The sequence below is a fragment of the Bos mutus genome, chromosome 15 (genome assembly GCF_027580195.1).
Source record: "Bos mutus isolate GX-2022 chromosome 15, NWIPB_WYAK_1.1, whole genome shotgun sequence".
In the NCBI taxonomy this organism is placed as follows: Eukaryota; Metazoa; Chordata; class Mammalia; order Artiodactyla; family Bovidae; genus Bos; species Bos mutus.
The window spans coordinates 7,939,801-7,959,986 of NC_091631.1; the positions used below are offsets into that span (position 1 = coordinate 7,939,801).

The window sequence follows — 20,186 nt, forward strand, 5'->3', positions numbered from 1 at the left end:
TTTCTCCCAGTCAGATACAAATACCAAAGTGTCAGCAAGAACCGACATGTCCCAAACAGAAATGAACCCTCCTCAAACTAAACCCAGAACAGCAGGTGAAGACACTGCATTCCCAGCACCTCTCTGCCTTCCCTTTTCTGTCCCCTAACACATTTCACTTTCCCAGAACAAGCAAACGCATAGACAGTAACGCACTCCGGAACGCTGGGGCGAAGAGCCAAACCAGAGACCGCCTTGTGTTCAGCGGGTTTCTACAGAACTTGTGTGGCCTGACTGCCCTCTACCGTCCAAAACGGTTTCTACACCAAAGCTGAGGGATGGCGCTAGGGTCTTTTCTAGAGATAATCATCTTTCCAGATAGAAACTCAATACTGACTCTAGATAAACACTTAAAAGCAAAGAGGGCTTAGACTTAATCTTCTGGGGAAAAGCAGTACTACGTGTAGATTTTCACAAATGACGATGTTGGCCTCAAGTAAGCAGAGACCACAGCGGGCCTAAGGCTGTTCTTACCTCTTTCAGTAACAATGATTTCAAGAATTAAACATCAACTGCAACAAAGCTGGTTATAAATGAGTTCATATCTGAACTTGCAGTAATCCCCTCCCGTGGCTGCTGCCCAGGACCCTCATGCTGGGCCCACACTTCCCGCTCTCTTCGGAGCCTCAGGCCAAGCACTAGGAGAGGAACCTTAGGGGCACCTCCCTTCTGAGGTTTCCAGGAAGCCACACAGTTGGTACAACAGGGCCAAATACACAGTACCTGAACTTGAACCGCCATCGTGGCCACCCCATGCCACTTCTGCCTGTTTGGAAGTTTCATTAGGAAGGAAGGAAAGAAGAGAGTAAGCGGTACTTAGAGTGCCTCACTTCCCGGACGTTACAGGCTCCAATGACACGTCCACGCCTGCTCCCCTCAGGAGCTGAGACTCTACTTAATGCTCCCAAATGTAGAGAGAGCTGACACAAGCCAGTGATATGAACCAGGCCTTTTAGGGGAAAGACCGTGTGCTCAGGAGCACATAACCCGGACTAAGAAGACAAGACAGACCTCTAAGATGCTCCACTGGAACCTAACCCTCCATTAGTTTCTCAGGACAGATTCTGGCAGGTTTCAATGCTTCCAGGTCTCAGGGAGGAAAAGACCGAGGACAATTTTACACTTGAACAAACAATTCTGATTACAAAGTTATGTCTTAGTGGGCTTAGAAATATGATTTCACATGAACAAAAGGGTCCTACATTGACTTAATCCTCAGAAACCCATCAGGTGGACAACCCCAAATACACCTACCTGTCTCTGGGGACATCCAGGGCCGTGTTATAATCTGGAGGGCCTCCAGGCAACATGTTGAACAGGAGGTGATTGGTACCTCTATCCCACCTAATAAGAGAGTAAACATGTAGAATTCACGCATCAACTATGAAGAAACAGGCAAGTCAGTTTCTGGATGACAAGTCAAAATGTTAGTTGCTCAGCCATGTCTGACTCTGTGCGACCCCACGGACTGCAGCCCACCAGGCTCCTCTGGCCATGGGGATTCTCCAGGCAAGAATACTGGAGTGGGTTGCCATTCTCTTCTGCAGGGGATCTTCCAGACTCAGGGATCAAACCCGGGCCTCCTGCATTAGGCAACTTCTTCACCATATGAGCCACAAAGGAAGCTGGACAACAAGTAGCAAGCATCCCTGACCTGTAACAGGGTCACTTCTCAGGAAGGCAAACTGCATGCCTGGAGATCGCAACAGCGCTCCGGGCACTGGCTTGGCTCCTCCAAAGGAAAGCCAGGGCATGTGTCCTCCAAGCTGGTGCACTGCAGAACTGCTTACGCTGATGAAAATCTGAACGCTACTGCAGTGTTCACCATTTGGTTACAAAAACACAAAGAAACACAGAAGGCTAATTAAGGACATTAGGGAATGTGTGCAAAATGGAGTCCCATACAGAACTGTAAAAACGAATACATATACATTCTGTGTATATGTCATACAGCACTGACATACAAAGATGAAATTATTTGGAAACACATGCATGGTAAATGAAGGGGAAAAGGCAGCAAAATGAATACGCTTTGCTGTGTGAGCAAAATGTTATACATACACATATGTGTATGAAAGTGAAAGTGAAGTCGTTCAGTCGTGTCCGACTTTTTGCGACTTCATGGACTGTAGCCCACCAGGCTTCTCTGTCCATGGGACTTTCCAGGCAAGAATACTGGAGTGGGTTGCCATTTCCTTCTCCAGGAGATCTTCCCTATCCAGGGATTGAACCCAGGTCTCCCACATTGTAGGCAGACGCTTTGCTGTCTGAGCCACCAGGGAACTACACATGTGTATATACTACTTCTAAGTCGCATCAGTCGTGTCCGACTCTGTGCGACCCCAGAGACGGCAGCCCACCAGGCTCCCCCGTCCCTGGGATTCTCCAGGCAAGAACACTGGAGTGGGCTGCCATTTCCTTCTCCAGGGCATGAAAGTGAAAAGTGAAAGTGAAGTTGCTCAGTCGTGTCCGACCCTTCGAGACCCCATGGACTGCAGCCTACCAGGCTCCTCCATCCATGGGATTTTCCAGGCAAGAGTACTGGAGTGGGGTGCCATTGCCTTCTCCGATATGTGTATATACATGTGCATATACATACTAAAATGCATATATGCGTGCCCCTGTACATGTTTTATACAGAAACGACTGAGAAGCAACATCAAAATATTAATGGTTATGTCAAAAGCAGGCTTATGGGATGACTCTAACTTTCTTCTTTTTGCCTAACTGTATTTTCAAGCTTTTTATAGTGAATATGTATATGTGAGTAATAAAGAGGGGAGGTGGGGAAAGGCATTTACATTTAAAAGGAAGGATTGGGAAGATGAGCCCTCCTTAGCTTCTAAATGTTAAGAAGTTGGGAACCTGTGGCGGATTCATTTCGATATTTGGCAAAACTAATACAATTTTGTAAAGTTTAAAAATAAAATAAAATTAAAAAAAAAAAAAAAGAAGAAGAAGTTGGGAACCCACAGCAGTGGCCCAAGAGGGTGGTGCAGAGACCGGCTGCCTGCCCGCAGCGCGGGTCCTCCTACAAGTCAGTGGCTCACCCACGTGCCCACCTGAGACAGGAGATGAGCCGGCGGCTGGAAACCGGCTCTGCCCTCCCCTGCCCCTAGTTTCTGGGAGACCTGCGGATACCTGGAGAGCTGGGCCAGCGCCTGCGCCGTCTCCTTCACGCGGAGCGAGTTCTGGTTGAGCAGGTCGATGGACGGGACGAACAGGCAGGCGCGGGTGACGTCGTCGGTGTAGTAGTCGCTGTCTGAGATGGCCGTGAGCAGCTCGTTGTACTCCCGGGAGATGGTGCTGCTCACCGGGACACCCGCCTCGCCCACGTACTTCTTCAGCGGGTAGATGTACACCTTGATCTTGTTCTTGGGGTTGAAGCCGCAGCGGTAGACGTCGAAACACGTGTGCATCCTGCAGCTGAGGTCGCCGCGCTCGGGCACCGGGCTGTCGGCCGGCAGCCTGACCAGCGGCACGTCTCGGACGCTGCGCTTCTCCACGCTCCAGTCGCCGGAGGACTCGATGGAGTGCGGCCAGAACTGAAACATGCCCGTGGCGATCAGACCCAGCAGGACGATGGAGAAGAGGGTGATGTAGTAGATGCGATGCTTGGTCTTCATTCTCGGGATGAGGGCGGGACCCCGGATGTTGTACTTGACCGACGCGCACATAATGACCCCGACAGCCTCCTCCTCACACTCCTGGTTACCAGCGGAGAAGAGAGAAAAATGAAGCCTTCAGGGTGACAGATGACCCCCGAAAGGACCAGTACATTTGACCCTGCGAAGAACTGACTCATTTGAAAAGACCCTGATGCTGGGAAAGGTTGAAGGTGGGAGGAGAAGGGAATGACAGAGGATGAGATGGTTGGATGGCATCACTGATTCGATGGACATGAGTTTGAGTAAGCTCTGGGAATTGGTGATGGACAGGGAAGCCTGGTGTGCTGTAGTCCATGGGGTCACAAAGAGTTGGACACAACTGAATGACTGAACTGAACTGATAAAGTAAACAAATATTTGTACATGTGAAAATATGCTATATATTTACTATAGAATATATTCTATAAATACAAATTCTCTGAAAGCATAAGCTGGTTAATATCAGGCCTAAGAAGAAGAGCGCTGACCAAGCAAGGAAAATTAGAAGTGGAACAGCCAAAGGACAGTTTCATTTTGTTTTTTAAATACTTGCCTAACAAAAACTGATGCTTCATCTGGACAAACTGGCCTTTTGTTTGATATACTAAAGTTTTCATTCATTCATTCATTCAAACCTCATAGAGAACCTAAAGAAGAAAGCAAAGATCTACCTTAGAGGAATTTAGATACTAATGAGATACACAAAACTATAACAAAATGTATAATGTAAAAATACCACTAGGAAAATATCAAGAAAGGGGAAAAGGGTATTAGAGAAAAAAAGACTAATCTTTAAATAAATATATATTGATGTTTTATAATAAGGGGATAGTTGGCACATTTTGATGGAAGGGAGAAATGAAGAAAGAAACAGGGAAGGAGGAAAGGACAGGTGGAGGAAAAGCAAGTCCAGCGAGGTAGATCTGTCTCTAAAGACAGATGCCAAAAATTCTTCCCACTGATGAATGTGCATGCCCCTTGTCCATTCACAGCATGGAATCTCTTTCCCTTCCACCCGAATCCGGGCTAGACTTGGGACTTGCTTTGACCAAGAGAAAGTGGCAAAGGGAAGATTCTGGGGGTTTTGAGACCAGGCTTTAAAAGACCCTGTAGCCATTGACCAGGGGCCACACTGTGAGGAAGCTCAGGAAGACTGCAGAGACTACGTGGAGCCAAGAGGAACCATCCCCAACGAGCTCTGCAGAGACGGCAGAATCCTGAGCAAGCACACGATTGTTGCTGCTGTTTGTAAGGTTTGTGGTGGTTTGCTACATAGCAAGAAAAAAGTGAAACAGCCAATGCATCATGGACAGAGACATAAAAAGAAATCTTTAGCCCTCAGCTGAAAATGCAAAGTGCCCCTGTAGACCACAAATTAAGATCCTTACCAAACAAGCCCCCCAACACCTGATGCCTACCCACACCTGAGCGTGATTCCTTCATCTATCACAGACACGTCACTGCAACAAGTGACTTCGGCATTCCTTGTGTCAAGATTCCAATCTTCAAAATGGTCTCATTCTAGTCTCTGATCTTTCAGAAAAGTTATTCAAACCCCAGGTGGCGCTAGTGGTAAAGAATCCACCTGCCAATGCAGGAGATGCAAGCAACACGAGTTTGATCCCTGGGTTGGGAAGATCCCCTGGAGTAGGAAATGGCAACCCACTCCAGTATTCTTGCCTGGGAAATTCCATGGACAGAGGAGCCTGGTGGGCTACAGTCAATGGGGTTGCAGAGTCAGACACAACTGAGTGACCGAGCACACGTTAATATAAAGGAAAACAATTGAAAAGCTCATAGACCATCTTAGGGTTTATGAACCATTTTCACGTTGCTAAATGGAGTTCTCTCCAATCATGCCTACATGGTAAAACTGCTTCCTGCCTAGCTTAGTAGGGTCCTGTCAAGCCCTGAATGTTGCAATCATTATCAGCTTTGGGGGTAAAATGTGCTGAATGATCATTAATGATTTCAACTTGTATCTGCTGTATCTGAGACCATGGTCTGGGATGTATCAAAAAAACATGATTGTCATGGACTAGTGTATGAAAGTTTATACATTTTAAGCTTAAAGATAATCATCTTTGGGGTATATACATTAGCCATTCAATATACACTAATCGATTCCATGACAGAAATGCAGGCACGAGAGCTATTTCATGTTTTCTGTCATCCTAACAACGAACAAGATGTTTCCAGGCGGTCCCCGACCCCTACTACCACCGGACCCATCTGATCGCTTTCCTTCCTTCCCCATGTCCCCCCCGGAGCTAGAAAAGAGGCGGCCTTGGGACAGATGCATGCAAGGAGCCGTACTCTCCACAAGCCCGTGTCACAACAGCCCAACAGGCTCTCAAGGTCTATCTATATCCTGAATCAGTGGTTCTCAAAAACCCGAACTGTAAGAATCACACAGGTAGAGTTTGTTAAAACAGAGTCCTTGGTCCCAGCACTGGAGGGCTGTATCAGCAGGCCTAAAATAAGGTCACAGAATGTGTCAAAAAAAAAGAGAATGTGTCAAAATAGCAAGCCCCTCACATGTTTATTTTAGGCAGCCAGGTTTGAAATCTTTACTAAATGTTAGACAAACTGCCTTTTAATACAGTGGTTTAAACTCTTTTTTTTTTTTTTTTTACTAAAACCTATAATAAAACAACATTCTGTATTGTGATCTAACATAGACACAGATGCATTTGAAATAAGTTTCACAAAACGACGCTTATTTAACCTTAGTACACAGTATTTGCCATAGAATATGTGATGAACACTGTATTCTTGTATTATCCTATCACTGTTTTTTAAAATACTGGCCATAACCTACTACAATGATTATACCACCCAATTGTCTATTACCCACAGTGTGAAAACATACTGTTTTCATATATAACAAAACTGGGGCTAAGGGAACAAAAGCTGTATCCAAATATGAGCTTTACAAATTTTAATGAGTTACATATCATAAAAAAAGATATTATCACAACAAAATAAATTCAAACATAGAAGTAATTAAGTAATTAAAAAAAACACAAATTAAAAACCAAACAGGATCTGTAAAGCTAAATTTTTAAAAGAGAAAAAGACTAAAGAAATTGACATTTGGGAGGAGCCAAGATGGCGGAGGAGTAGGACAGGGAGAACACTTTCTCCCCCACAAATTCATCAAAAGAGCATTTAAACGTCGAGTAAATTCCACAAAACAACTTCTGAATGCCGGCAGAGGACATCAGGCACCTAGAAAAGCAATCCAACTCTTCGAAAGGAGGTAGGAAAAAATATAAAAGACAAAAAAAGAGACAAAAGACGGAGGGACGGAGTTCCGTCCCGGGAAGGGAGTCTTAAAAAGAGAGAAGTTTCCAAACACCAGGAAACCTTCTCACTGCCGAATCTGTGCCGAGCTTTGGAAGCACAGAGGGCAACATAACAGGAAAGAAAAAATAAATAAACAATTAAAACTCGGAAGATTGCGAGTCCTACGGTAACTCCCTCAGCGGAGAAGCAGCGCAGACGCCTGCACGCGCCATTAGCAAGCGGGGGCTGGGCAGGGAGGCGCGGCGCGGGCTGCATCGCTTAGAGTAAGAGTCTGGCCTGAATACCCTGAGTGCTATCTCAGCGAAATAATTTGGGCTAGCAAACCAGACTGTGGGATATCTACCACGCGAAAAGCCAGCCCCAACCTAAGACACCGCCAGGCCCACTCACAGAACAAAGGACTGAACAGAGATAGCCGGCTGCAGACCTTCCCCCTCCGGTGACAGGCAGCCAGAACCGGAAGGGGGCAATCGCAGCCCCAGAGAGACATTATCTATAAAACTGTAAGCAGGCTTCTTTGCTAACTAAAACTTCTTGGGGGTCTGGACGGTTAACATCTGCCTGAGAAGGTGTGCCGGTTTTACACCCAGATAACCGAGTGGTGGGGAGGCGATAAGTCGCAGCATTGGCGCTCGCCAAACACCTCATCACCTGAGCTGCTCGGACCTGGGAAGAGCACAAAACTCAGGCCCAACTGAGTCTGCGCCTCTGAGGACTACCCAAGTGCCTGAACCTGAGCGGCTTGGACCTGGGAGGTACATGCAACCCAGGGCCAGCCTCGGATTGTTCCCGGCAGAACAACCTAGAGCCCGAGCAGTGTGGGCAGGGAGGCTACACGCGCCGTGAGCGGGGGCAGACCCAGTGTGGCTGAGGCACTGCGAGCGCACGCCAGTGTTATTTGTTTGCAGCATCCCTCCCTCCCTCCCCACAGCGACTGAACAAAGAGAAGAAATACAGCTCCACCCATCAGAACACCGACACAAGCTTCCCTAACCAGGAAACCTTGACAAGCCACCTGTACAAACCCACACACAGCGAGGAAAAGCCACAATAAAGAGAACTCCACAAACTGCCAGAATACAGAAAGGACACCCCAAACTCATAATTTAAACAAGATGAAGAGACAGAGGAATAGCCAGCAGATAAAGGAACAGGATAAATGCCCACCAAACCAAACAAAGAGGAAGAGATAGGGAATCTACCTGATAAAGAATTCCGAATAATGATAGTGAAATTGATCCAAAATCTTGAGATTAAAATGGAATCACAGATAAATAGCTTGGAGACAAGGATTGAGAAGATGCAAGAAAGGTTTAACAAGGACCTAGAAGAAATAAAAAAGAGTCAATATATAATGAATAATGCAATAAATGAAATTAAAAACACTCTGGAGGCAACAAATAGTAGAATAACAGAGGCAGAAGATAGGATTAGTGAATTAGAAGATAGAATGTTAGAAATAAACGAATCAGAGAAAATAAAAGAAAAACGAATTAAAAGAAATGAGGACAATCTCAGAGACCTCCAGGACAATATTAAAAGCTACAACATTCGAATCATAGGGGTTCCAGAAGAAGAAGACAAAAAGAAAGACCATGAGAAAATACTTGAGGAGATAATAGTTGAAAACTTCCCTAAACTGGGGAAGGAAATAATCACCCAAGTCCAAGAAACCCAGAGAATCCCAAACAGGATAAACCCAAGGCGAAACACCCCAAGACACATATTAATCAAATTAACAAAGATCAAACACAAAGAACAAATATTAAAAGCAGCAAGGGAAAAACAACAAATAACACACAAGGGAATTCCCATAAGGATAACAGCTGATCTTTCAATAGAAACTCTTCAAGCCAGGAGGGAATGGCAAGACATACTTAAAATGATGAAAGAAAATAACCTACAGCCCAGATTATTGTACCCAGCAAGGATTTCATTCAAGTATGAAGGAGAAATCAAAAGCTTCTCAGACAAGCAAAAGCTGAGAGAATTCTGCACCACCAAACCAGCTCTCCAACAAATACTAAAGGATATTCTCTAGATAGGAAACACAAAAATGGTGTATAAATTCGAACCCCAAACAATAAAGTAAATGGCAACGGGATCATACTTATCAGTAATTACCTTAAACATAAATGGGTTGAATGCCCCAACCAAAAGACAAAGACTGGCTGAATGGATACAAAAACAAGACCCCTACATATGTTGTCTACAGGAGACCCACCTCAAAACAGGGGACACGTACAGACTGAAAGTGAAGGGCTGGAAAAAGATTTTCCATGCAAATAGGGACCAAAAGAAAGCAGGAGTAGCAATACTCATATCAGATAAAATAGACTTTAAAACAAAGGCTGTGGAAAGAGACAAAGAAGGTCACTACATAATGATCAAAGGATCAATCCAAGAAGAAGATATAACAATTATAAATATATATGCACCCAACACGGGAGCACCGCAGTATGTAAGACAAATGCTAACAAGTATGAAAGGAGACATTAACAATAACACAATAATAGTGGGAGACTTTAATACCCCACTCACACCTATGGATAGATCAACTAAACAGAAAATTAACAAGGAAACACAAACTTTAAACGATACAATAGACCAGTTAGACCTAATTGATATCTATAGGACATTTCATCCCAAAACAATGAATTTCACCTTTTTCTCAAGCGCACATGGAACCTTCTCCAGGATAGATCACATCCTGGGCCATAAAGCTAGCCTTGGTAAATTCAAAAAAATAGAAATCATTCCAAGCATCTTTTCTGACCACAATGCAGTAAGATTAGATCTCAATTACAGGAGAAAAACTATTAAAAATTCCAACATATGGAGGCTGAACAACACGCTACTGAATAACCAACAAATCACAGAAGAAATCAAAAAAGAAATCAAAATTTGCATAGAAACGAATGAAAATGAAAAACACAACAACCCAAAACCTGTGGGACACGGTAAAAGCAGTCCTAAGGGGAAAGTTCATAGCAATACAGGCACACCTCAAGAAACAAGAAAAAGTCAAATAAATAACCTAACTCTACACCTAAAGCAACTAGAAAAGGAAGAAATGAAGAACCCCAGGGTTAGTAGAAGGAAAGAAATCTTAAAAATTAGAGCAGAAATAAATGCAAAAGAAACAAAAGAGACCATAGCAAAAATCAACAAAGCCAAAAGCTGGTTCTTTGAAAGGATAAATAAAATTGACAAACCATTAGCCAGACTCATCAAGAAACAAAGGAGAAAAATCAAATCAATAAAATTAGAAACGAAAATGGAGAGATCACAACAGACAACACAGAAATACAAAGGATCATAAGAGACTATTATCAACAATTATATGCCAATAAAATGGACAACGAGGAAGAAATGGACAAATTCTTAGAAAAGTACAACTTTCCAAAACTCGACCAGGAAGAAATAGAAAACCTTAACAGACCCATCACAAGCATGGAAATTGAAACTATAATCAAAAATCTTCCAGCAAACAAAAGCCCAGGTCCAGAAGGCTTCACAGCTGAATTCTACCAAAAATTTAGAGAAGAGCTAACACCTATCCTGCTCAAACTCTTCCAGAAAATTGCAGAGGAAGGTAAACTTCCAAACTCATTCTATGAGGCCACCATCACCCTAATACCAAAACCTGACAAAGATCCCACAAAAAAAAGAAAACTACAGGCCAATATCACTGATGAACATAGATGCAAAATCCTAAACAAAATTCTAGCAATCAGAATCCAACAACACATTAAAAGATCATACACCATGACCAAGTGGGCTTTATCCCAGGGATGCAAGGATTCTTCAATAGCCGCAAATCAATCAATGTAATACACCACATTAACAAATTGAAAAACAAAAACCATATGATTATCTCAATAGATGCAGAGAAAGCCTTTGACAAAATTCAACACCCATTTATGATAAAAACTCTCCAGAAAGCAGGAATAGAAGGAACATACCTCAACATAATAAAAGCTATATATGACAAACCCACAGCAAACATTATCCTCAATGGTGAAAAATTGAAAGCATTTCCTCTAAAGTCAGGAACAAGACAAGGGTGCCCACTTTCACCATTACTATTCAACATAGTTTTGGAAGTTTTGGCCACAGCAATCAGAGCAGAAAAAGAAATAAAAGGAATCCAAATTGGAAAAAGAAGAAGTAAAACTCTCACTATTTGCAGATGACATGATCCTCTACATAGAAAACCCTAAAGACTCCACCAGAAAATTACTAGAACTAATCAATGATTATAGCAAAGTTGCAGGATATAAAATCAACACACAGAAATCCCTTGCATTCCTATACACTAATAATGAGAAAACTGAAAGAGAAATTAAGGAAACAATTCCATTCACCATTGCAACGAAAAAAGAATAAAATACTTAGAATATATCTACCTAAAGAAACTAAAGACCTATATATAGAAAACTATAAAACACTGGTGAAAGAAATCAAAGAGGACACTAATAGATGGAGAAATATACCATATTCATGGATTGGAAGAATCAATATAGTGAAAATGAGTATACTACCCAAAGCAATTTATAGATTCAATGCAATCCCTATCAAGCTACCAACGGTATTCTTCACAGAGCTAGAACAAATAATTTCACAATTTGTATGGAAATACAAAAAACCTCGAATAGCCAAAGCGACCTTGAGAAAGAAAAATGGAACTGGAGGAATCAACCTACCTGACTTCAGGCTCTACTACAAAGCCACAGTTATCAAGACAGTATGGTACTGGCACAAAGACAGAAATATAGATCAATGGAACAAAATAGAAAGCCCAGAGATAAATCCACGCACATATGGACACCTTATCTTTGACAAAGGAGGCAAGAATATACAATGGATTAAAGACAATCTCTTTAACAAGTGGTGCTGGGAAATCTGGTCAACCACTTGTAAAAGAATGAAACTAGAACACTTTCTAACACCATATACAAAAATAAACTCAAAATGGATTAAAAATCTCAACATAAGACCAGAAACTATAAAACTCCTAGAGGAGAACATAGGCAAAACACTCTTTGACATACATCACAGCAGGATCCTCTATGATCCACCTCCCAGAATATTGGAAATAAAAGTAAAAATAAACAAATGGGACCTAATTAAACTTAAAAGCTTCTGCACATCAAAGGAAACTACTAGCAAGGTGAAAAGACAGCCTTCAGAATGGGAGAAAATAATAGCAAATGAAGCAACTGACAAACAACTAATCTCAAAAATATACAAGCAACTCCTACAGCTCAACTCCAGAAAAATAAATGACCCAATCAAAAAATGGGCCAAAGATCTAAATAGACATTTCTCCAAAGAAGACATACAGATGGCTAACAAACACATGAAAAGATGCTCAACATCACTCATTATCAGAGAAATGCAAATCAAAACCACTATGAGGTACCATTTCACACCAGTCAGAATGGCTGCGATCCAAAAGTCTACAAATAATAAATGCTGGAGAGGGTGTGGAGAAAACGGAACCCTCTTACACTGTTGGTGGGAATGCAAACTAGTACAGCCACTATGGAGAACAGTGTGGAGATTCCTTAAAAAACTGGAAATAGAACTGCCTTATGATCCAACAATCCTACTGCTGGGCATACACACTGAGGAAACCAGAAGGGAAAGAGACACGTGTACCCCAATGTTCATCGCAGCACTGTTTATAATAGCCAGGACATGGAAGCAACCTAGATGTCCATCAGCAGATGAATGGATAAGAAAGCTGTGGTACATATACACAATGGAGTATTACTCAGCCATTAAAAAGAATACATTTGAATCAGTTCTAATGAGGTGGATGAAACTGGAGCCTATTATACAGAGTGAAGTAAGCCAGAAGGAAAAACACCAATACAGTATACTAACGCATATATATGGAATTTAGAAAGATGGTAACAATAACCCTGTATACGAGACAGCAAAAGAGACACTGATGTATAGAACAGTCTTATGGACTCTGTGGGAAAGGGAGAGGGTGGGAAGATTTGGGAGAATGGCATTGAAACATGTGAAACGTAAAAAAAAAAAAAAAAAAAGAAAGAAATTGACATTTGACAGAATTCAGGTAAGATTAATCAAGATAAAGAGAAAATAAAGCACAATACCTAGACTGAAAAGGGGACCATAACTCTAAATACTGCATGTATTTAAAAGAGATGGTATTAATGAACTTGTGCCAATACGCTTAAAAACTTGAATGAAACGGGGAAATTCTTTTAACCTATCCCACATCAAAACAGGAAGCAGAAATAGCCGTCCTTGACAGCTCCATAACACTAAAGAAACTGAATCGAAAATTAAGACAATCTTTTCCAATAAAGAAAATTCCAGGCCCAAAAGATTTTCCAAGTTCTACCAAACATTCAAGAAACAATAATTCCAATTTTACACCAATTACTCCAAAGTTCAGAAAAAAGAAGAACTATTCCCCCAACCTATTTTAGGAGTCTAGTATAATATTAATACCAAAAATCTTAGGTCAGAGGTTCTCAAAATTTGGTCTAGGGACTCCAGAGGGTCCCCAAGATTCTTTCAAACGATCTAAACTATTTTTTATAACAATGCTGATGTTATTTTTTCACCTTCATTTGCCAGAGATGACATGATGTGTGATAAAGCAAAGACTGAAGGCGGAAGTAGATATGAGAATCCACCCGTCTTCTGCTAGGTTTTTCCAAGCATAATGTAAGATATCAACTCATAGATTCAAGATACTCAACTCCAATTACAATATGTACCAAACAAAACACACACACACACAAACAAAAACCAAAACCCCAACTAGATATGTCAAAATAAAACCACTGAAAAGAAAGCCAAAGACAAATATTAAAAGCAGCCCGAGGGGAGGAAATCTACTCGAGATTAAAAGCTATATGTGACAGGCTAAAGATATTTAGAACACTAAAGAGAATATCTATGGCAGGCAGAGAATGATTTCCAAAGTGAAATGCAGAAAGTGCAAATCATAAGATTAAATTCAGCCTTTCAATTACGAAATGTTGCTCATCAAAAAACATCATAAGGAAATAAAAAGATAAGCTACAAACTAGAAGATATCTGTAATATGCATAACCAATAAAGGCTATTAATAGCAAACAGAATAAAGAACTCCTACAAAGTAATAAGAAACAAAAGATCCAAAATAAACAAAACTTAGACAAAAGATTTAAACAGGAATGTCACAAAAGAGGCAACAAAATGGCACAGAAACATCTGGAAAGATGTTTAGTCTAATTAATGGGCTGCTGCTGCTGCTGCTAAGTCGCTTCAGTCGTGTCCGACTCTGTGCGACGCCATAGACGGCAGCCCACCAGGCTCCTCCGTCCTTGGGATTTTCCAGGCAAGAACACTGGAGTGGGGTGCCATTGCCTTCTCCGAATTAATGGGCAGGGAAAGCAAAACCACAATGAGACATCTACACACGAGCATGGGAAAAAGTCAGCGTCAAATATCACCAAGTGCTGGCAGGGACCTGCAGCCACAGGACTCCAAGAGGAGGAGTATGACCTCCAGGGTCCCATGAGGGGAGCAGGAGAGCTGGAGAGAAGAGCCTGACACCTATCATGCTAGACTCCTGGGCATCACATCTTGCTTCCTACCTGTCACAGTTTGGGTCTCCCCATAATCCCCCCCAAAAAGAACCAGAGACCAAAATGGGGGTGCAGATTGTTTTACCCAGGAGCTAGAGTACAGAGCAAGGGGAGAGAGGGAACCAGGGAAAGCCACTAGGAGTGTGTCATTAAGCTGGGTAACAGGGGGCTTGTTAGGAGCCCTCTGCAGAACCATGCAGACCTCACGTGTCCCTCAGACGGAGGAGAGGCCAAGGCATTTATCTGCCGACTCCTATCCACTATTGCTTACCAGTTGTCAGGTGTTAGCATCAGGTCACACCCTGTACTTAACAGCCCTCAAAAGATCTGGATATTATTATCCTTTCCTTGATGTACCACAGGTCTGACAAGAACCTGCAGTTCCCTTGAGGAAGAACTGGGGGGTATCTGTCTATATTTTCTGGGATGCGGCAAAGTTTTTCTTCCAAGAGATCCAGCCTCCCCCTCGATCCATGGGATACAGGTCTGGGTGCCGCTCACACCTGAAACCAGGTGCCTCTTCCACTGCAGCAGCTGACACCAGCCTTCCACCTGCCAGCTCTTGCCTTTTGTGGTTTTTTTTCAGGTTATACAGTGGAGCAATACCCTAGTTGGCCACCCGTCTACACTGTCTATAGGAAAGCCAGGCTCTCTTAGCATCACAGCAGGTCCAGAAACACTGGTTTTGAGTTGGGCCTCATTGCTTATTATGGATATCGTGTCTACCTTGCCTCTGACGGTTAGTGCCAACACCCAGCCTCTGCCATTTCAGAATCCTGTCATCCTCACGATAGTTGGGAACCCAGTTCCATGGTCAAACCTCATAAAGTCAATCCTGGTCTACAGAAGAGAACCAACACTGAGCCTCTCAAACATGCTGGTCCCTTCATCGGAGTTCATATCACCAGAGGGAAGGGAGACCACCCTCCTGGGAACACAGGCAGGAGCTGAGCCTCTGGCCTCAGGTAATAAATCTATTCTGAATCTCCACCTCTCTGAACCTTCTAAGCCCTTTCTCAATATTCTGCCAACACAGCTCCCGCACCTTTATCTCATGTACTCCAGACTAGGGTGTCTCAACCTCAGTACTACTGACATTTTGGGCCAGGTGGTTCATGTCTGTGAGGAGCTGTTCTGTAGAGGGTTTAGTTAGCAACCTTGGTCTCTATTCAAGAGAAGCCAGAAGCAACCACCAGTTACGACAACTAAAAATATGCCCAGATACTGCCAAATGTCCCCTGTGGAGGCAAAATCGCTTGCAGTTGAGAACCAACTGTATCACTGTCATGTCCAAGCTTCCAAGAGCCTGCCCAGCAGCATATCAGAACCAGCTTGTCGTTGCCAGGCCATTACATTCTGAATCTGGGGAGTACACTTCCAAAAGTCTCCTCCATTCAGCTTCACAGTCCCCGCTACCCCACGCTTGGCCTGACACTGTCAAGATTCTTGCCCACGTGTTCCTCCAGTTCCCACTGGTCCACAGGAGCCAGGTCCTACAGCTCTTCCAATGCAACAGCTACCACCCCAGCAGCAGGGGCTGTACTCCCCCACTTAGCTGGTGCTGAGATCTGAGGGAGGGGCGGGCAACACCGAGGGGGGAGAAGCACCACCTTGCAAGGTATCCTGCTCCAGAGAGGGCTTTGCAGGGCGTCAGGCAGGAAGAGCTTCTGTTCAATGAGAAATACTTTGGCCGATCCAGGGACTCTAGGAAAACTGAGAGTTCTTCAGTGCATCCACCCAAAGTCTCCATCCTAAGACCCTGGGTCCCACTTCTTCCCTATCATGGCTCCGACATTAGCAGAGGCGGCGCATCAAGGCTGTGCACTCAGCTTCCTCTGCAGCTCTGCCACAACTGTGATTAAATTCTGGGCCTGGTTTTCAACACAGAATGTGCTCCCCGCCCTCCCCACCTCCAGCTTCAGGAAATGCCGCCACAGAACCACATCTTTCACAGTGCCTCCAGAGTTGATACCTGGCTAATCTGAGCCAGATCACACCTCAAGGCCTCCAAGGGAGCTAACAAGGGCCAACCAACTCCACCAGCCTTATCCTGACCCTGGTCCACACACTGCTCGAGCACTTAAGAGCTCCTGCCCTAGCCAATGCTTTCCTTTCGACCTGAACCTCACCCCACCACTGGTCAGTCTGCTCAGCGATGCTAGAGGGCACCGGGGGTCCTCAACACCTCGCTTACCCCCACCAAAGGGGTCCTGGGTGCCACCTTAGGGTGAGTGACTCCAGTCTCACAACACTGTTCTCAGGGCCTGCTTTCTACAGCTGCTTCCAGTAGCAGCCTTAGTTTGCTGCTGCTGCTGCTGCTGCTAAGTCGCATCAGTTGTGTCCGACTCTGTGTGACCCCATAGACGGCAGCCCACCAGACTCCCTGTCCCTGGGATTCTCCAGGCAAGAATACTGGAGTGGGTTGCCATTTCCTTCTCCAATGCATCGAAGTGAAAAGTGAAAGTGAAGTCGCTCAGTCGTGCCCGACTCTTAGCGACCCCATGGACTGCAGCCTACCAGGCTCCTCCATCCATGGGATTTTCCAGGCAAGAGTGCTGGAGTGGGGTGCCATTGCCTTGTTCCGCCAAACTAAGGCTGCAGGTAGCTTGCAGAAGACGAATCCAGAAAGCCAGAGAGAGGGAGTAAGGAGCGGAGGCAGGGAAGAATGGGAAGCCAGGAGGACGCTACTGAGCTGGCTGCCATACTGAGCTGGGCGGATGGGGCTCCCCTACTGGTGTCCCTCTGAAAAACGCACCTGAGAACCGTTCCATGCAAGGGCATCATCCACGAAAGTCCATCCAACCCCGTTCTCCTTCCCCCCCACCTCCACTGAGAGCTGTTCCCGGGATACAGACTCATGTTTCTGAGGTTTACCTGCCCTGGTTAAGTGAGCACTTAGAAAAACAGCTGAGAGAGATGACAAGTCCTGAAGGTGGAATAAAAACTCCTAATGGAAGAAATGAGGGAAGAGCCTTACACAAAAAAACAGCCCCTCACCAAGTGGAGCTTTAGGGACAGAGAGCTCTCAGTGAGCATCCTCATAGCTTTTACAGGCTTCATTACAGCACTCGCCAGACTGTATTAACTGGTTATATAACTGTAAGTCTCCCTTCTACTGGTCATCATTTTCTCGTAGTCAGAGTCTTCATCTCTGCTAAATATTCCCAGCATCTACTAGGTTGGTGCAAAAGTATTACGGTTTCAGATCCTGAACTTTAAATCATTATAACTAGGCTCAAAAACATCTATATTAATCAAAACAGGAACCATTACAATCAACATATTTTTGCCAATGAGAAATAAGGTTGTTTATTCTTGTAGCATAAAAATCTGTGCTTTGGGATTCAGCAAACTCTTGGAAAGCAATTTCTGTGTTCTGCTGGTTATAGAAGCATTGTCCCTGCAAAAAGTTGTAGAGATGCTTGAAGAAGAGGTAATCAGTTGGCGAGAGGTCAGGTGAATATGGCAGATGAGGCAAAACTTGGCAGCCCAATTTGTGCAACTTTGGAAGCACTGGCTGTGCAGTGTGCAGCTGGGCACTGGCAGGTGGAGAACCCGGCCCTTTCTGTTGACCAGTGCTGGCTGCAGGCACCGCAGTTTTTGGTGCATCTCGTCAACTGGCTGAGCACATTTCTCAGATGTAATGGTTTTGCCAGGATTCAGAAAGCTGCAGTGGATCAGACAGGCAGCAGACCACCAAGCAGTGACCGTGACCGTTTTTTTTTGGTGCAAGTTTGGCTTTGGGAAGTGCTTTGGAGCTTCTTCTCAGTCCAACCACTGAGCTGGTCATCAGTAGTTGTTGTATAAAATCCACTTTTTGTCGCACTTCACAATCCAGCAGAGAAATAGTTTGTTGTTGCTGCACAGAATAAAAGATGACATTTCAAAATGATGATTTTTTTTATTTTTGATCAACTCGTGAGGCACCCACTTAACGAGCTTTTTCACCTTTCCAATTTGCTTCAAATGCTGAATGACCATAGAATGGTCAATGTTGAGTTCCTGGGCAATTTCTGGTGCAGTTGTCAGAGGATCAGTTTCAGTGATCCTCTCAGTTGGTCGCTGTCAACTTCCAATGGCCCCCACTGCACTCCTCATCTTCCAGGCGCTTGTCTCCTTTGCAAAACTTCTTGAACCACCACTCCACTGTACATTCAGTAGCAGTTCCTGGGCCAAATACACTGTTGATGTTACAAGTTACCTCCGGTTCTTTATGACCCATTTTGAACTCAAATAAGAAAATCACTCGAATTTGCTTTTTGTCTAACAACCTTTCCATAGTCTAAAATACATATAAAATAAACAGCAAGTAATAATTTATTAGCCAAAAAAAGCAAGAAATGAGCATTAAAATGATGTATAGCTAAATACATTTAAGAATGCATTCCAAAACCAAAAGGCAAAGCTCAACGATGCAAAACCGCAATTACTTTTGCACCAACCTAATAATACCATGTCTAGAACACACTTCACATAAACAGAAATCTTTGCTGAATGAAGGGAGTGTCTCTATCCCTCCCGGCTCCGTCAATGCACACACTGTTCAAGGTCCAAGTTTTGAGTAATTACATGGTGATGAACTTCGATTATCTTCTTTCTTGAATTAGAGTTTCCAAAGAAGAGAAAAATGGCCAGGTAATTCCACAGACAGAATTTTCCATACTTACCCCTGACTGTCCTCTTCTCCCCTAACACTGAGTTTCCCCAAAGAGGAAGAACCAAGAGGAATCTTCTAATTATGAATGTTTGTTCCATATAATACCACAACATGGGTCAAAATAAGAATTTCAGAGCAAAGTCCTACAAACAATAGCCTTCTCGAAGCACACCAAGCTTGTCCCTGCTAAACACTGTATCATCTGGCTGGAGGTCAGGCACTGAATCACTGGAAAAATCTTCCAACTCGACTGTCAAGATGAGACGCGTTTTCTGTTCCTGGAATTATTTATTCCTAAACTCTGCCTGAAAAACCTTTCCTCGGTGCTTAGTCCAAAGTTTTCAGCCACAGACTCTCATCTTCTTAAACTCTGTAGAAGCTGAACTCTTGGAGTCCCTGCTACGGTGGAACTCAACCCACCTGTTCCTGAAAACAAAGGAACTAAATATTGGCCCAAACAGGAAAATCTCCAATTCACTGCCTTACCTGATAGGGTCCTTTATAATTAAAGTTCTGTTAAAACTAATTACCCCTAAAAATGATTTCAAATGATAAAAACAAAAAAACCCTGTGTCCCTTGGTGAGAATTATACTATAATTAATACAAAGCATATAATTAAGGAACTAATAACTAAACTTTACTGCAGACCTACTACATGCCAGGATCTGTTTTAAGTACTTTGTTAACTTGGTGTTAACTTAGTCTTCCTAACGGGCTTTCCTGGCAGTTGACCTGGTAAAGAATCCACCCGCAATTCGGGTGATCTGTGTTCCATCCCTGGGTTGGGAAAATCCCCTGGAGGAGGGCATGGCAACCCACTCCAGTATTCTTGCCTGGAGAATCCCATGGACAGAGGAGCCTGGCGATCTACAGTCCATTGGGTCACAAAGAGTTGGACACAACTGAGTGACTAA

General features: G+C 43.6%; 1 protein-coding gene across 5 annotated transcripts in view; it reads right to left on the reverse strand.

Annotated features, from left to right (window-relative positions):
• Nucleotides 1-20,186, reverse strand: part of EXT2 (exostosin glycosyltransferase 2) — a 149,621-nt gene that overhangs the window by 128,141 nt on the left and 1,294 nt on the right. For 4 of the 5 annotated variants that reach the window (XM_070383523.1, XM_070383520.1, XM_070383521.1 and 1 more), the window contains exons 2-3: nucleotides 3,181-3,746; nucleotides 1,294-1,383 (exon numbers count right to left, since the gene is read on the reverse strand). In XM_070383523.1, the coding sequence (XP_070239624.1) occupies nucleotides 1,294-1,383; nucleotides 3,181-3,716 (626 nt within the window). In that variant the 5' untranslated portion in view covers nucleotides 3,717-3,746. Of the gene's footprint in view, nucleotides 1-1,293; nucleotides 1,384-3,180; nucleotides 3,747-4,239; nucleotides 4,334-20,186 lie in introns of all 5 variants that reach the window. The other variant, XM_070383524.1, reaches the window with a different exon arrangement.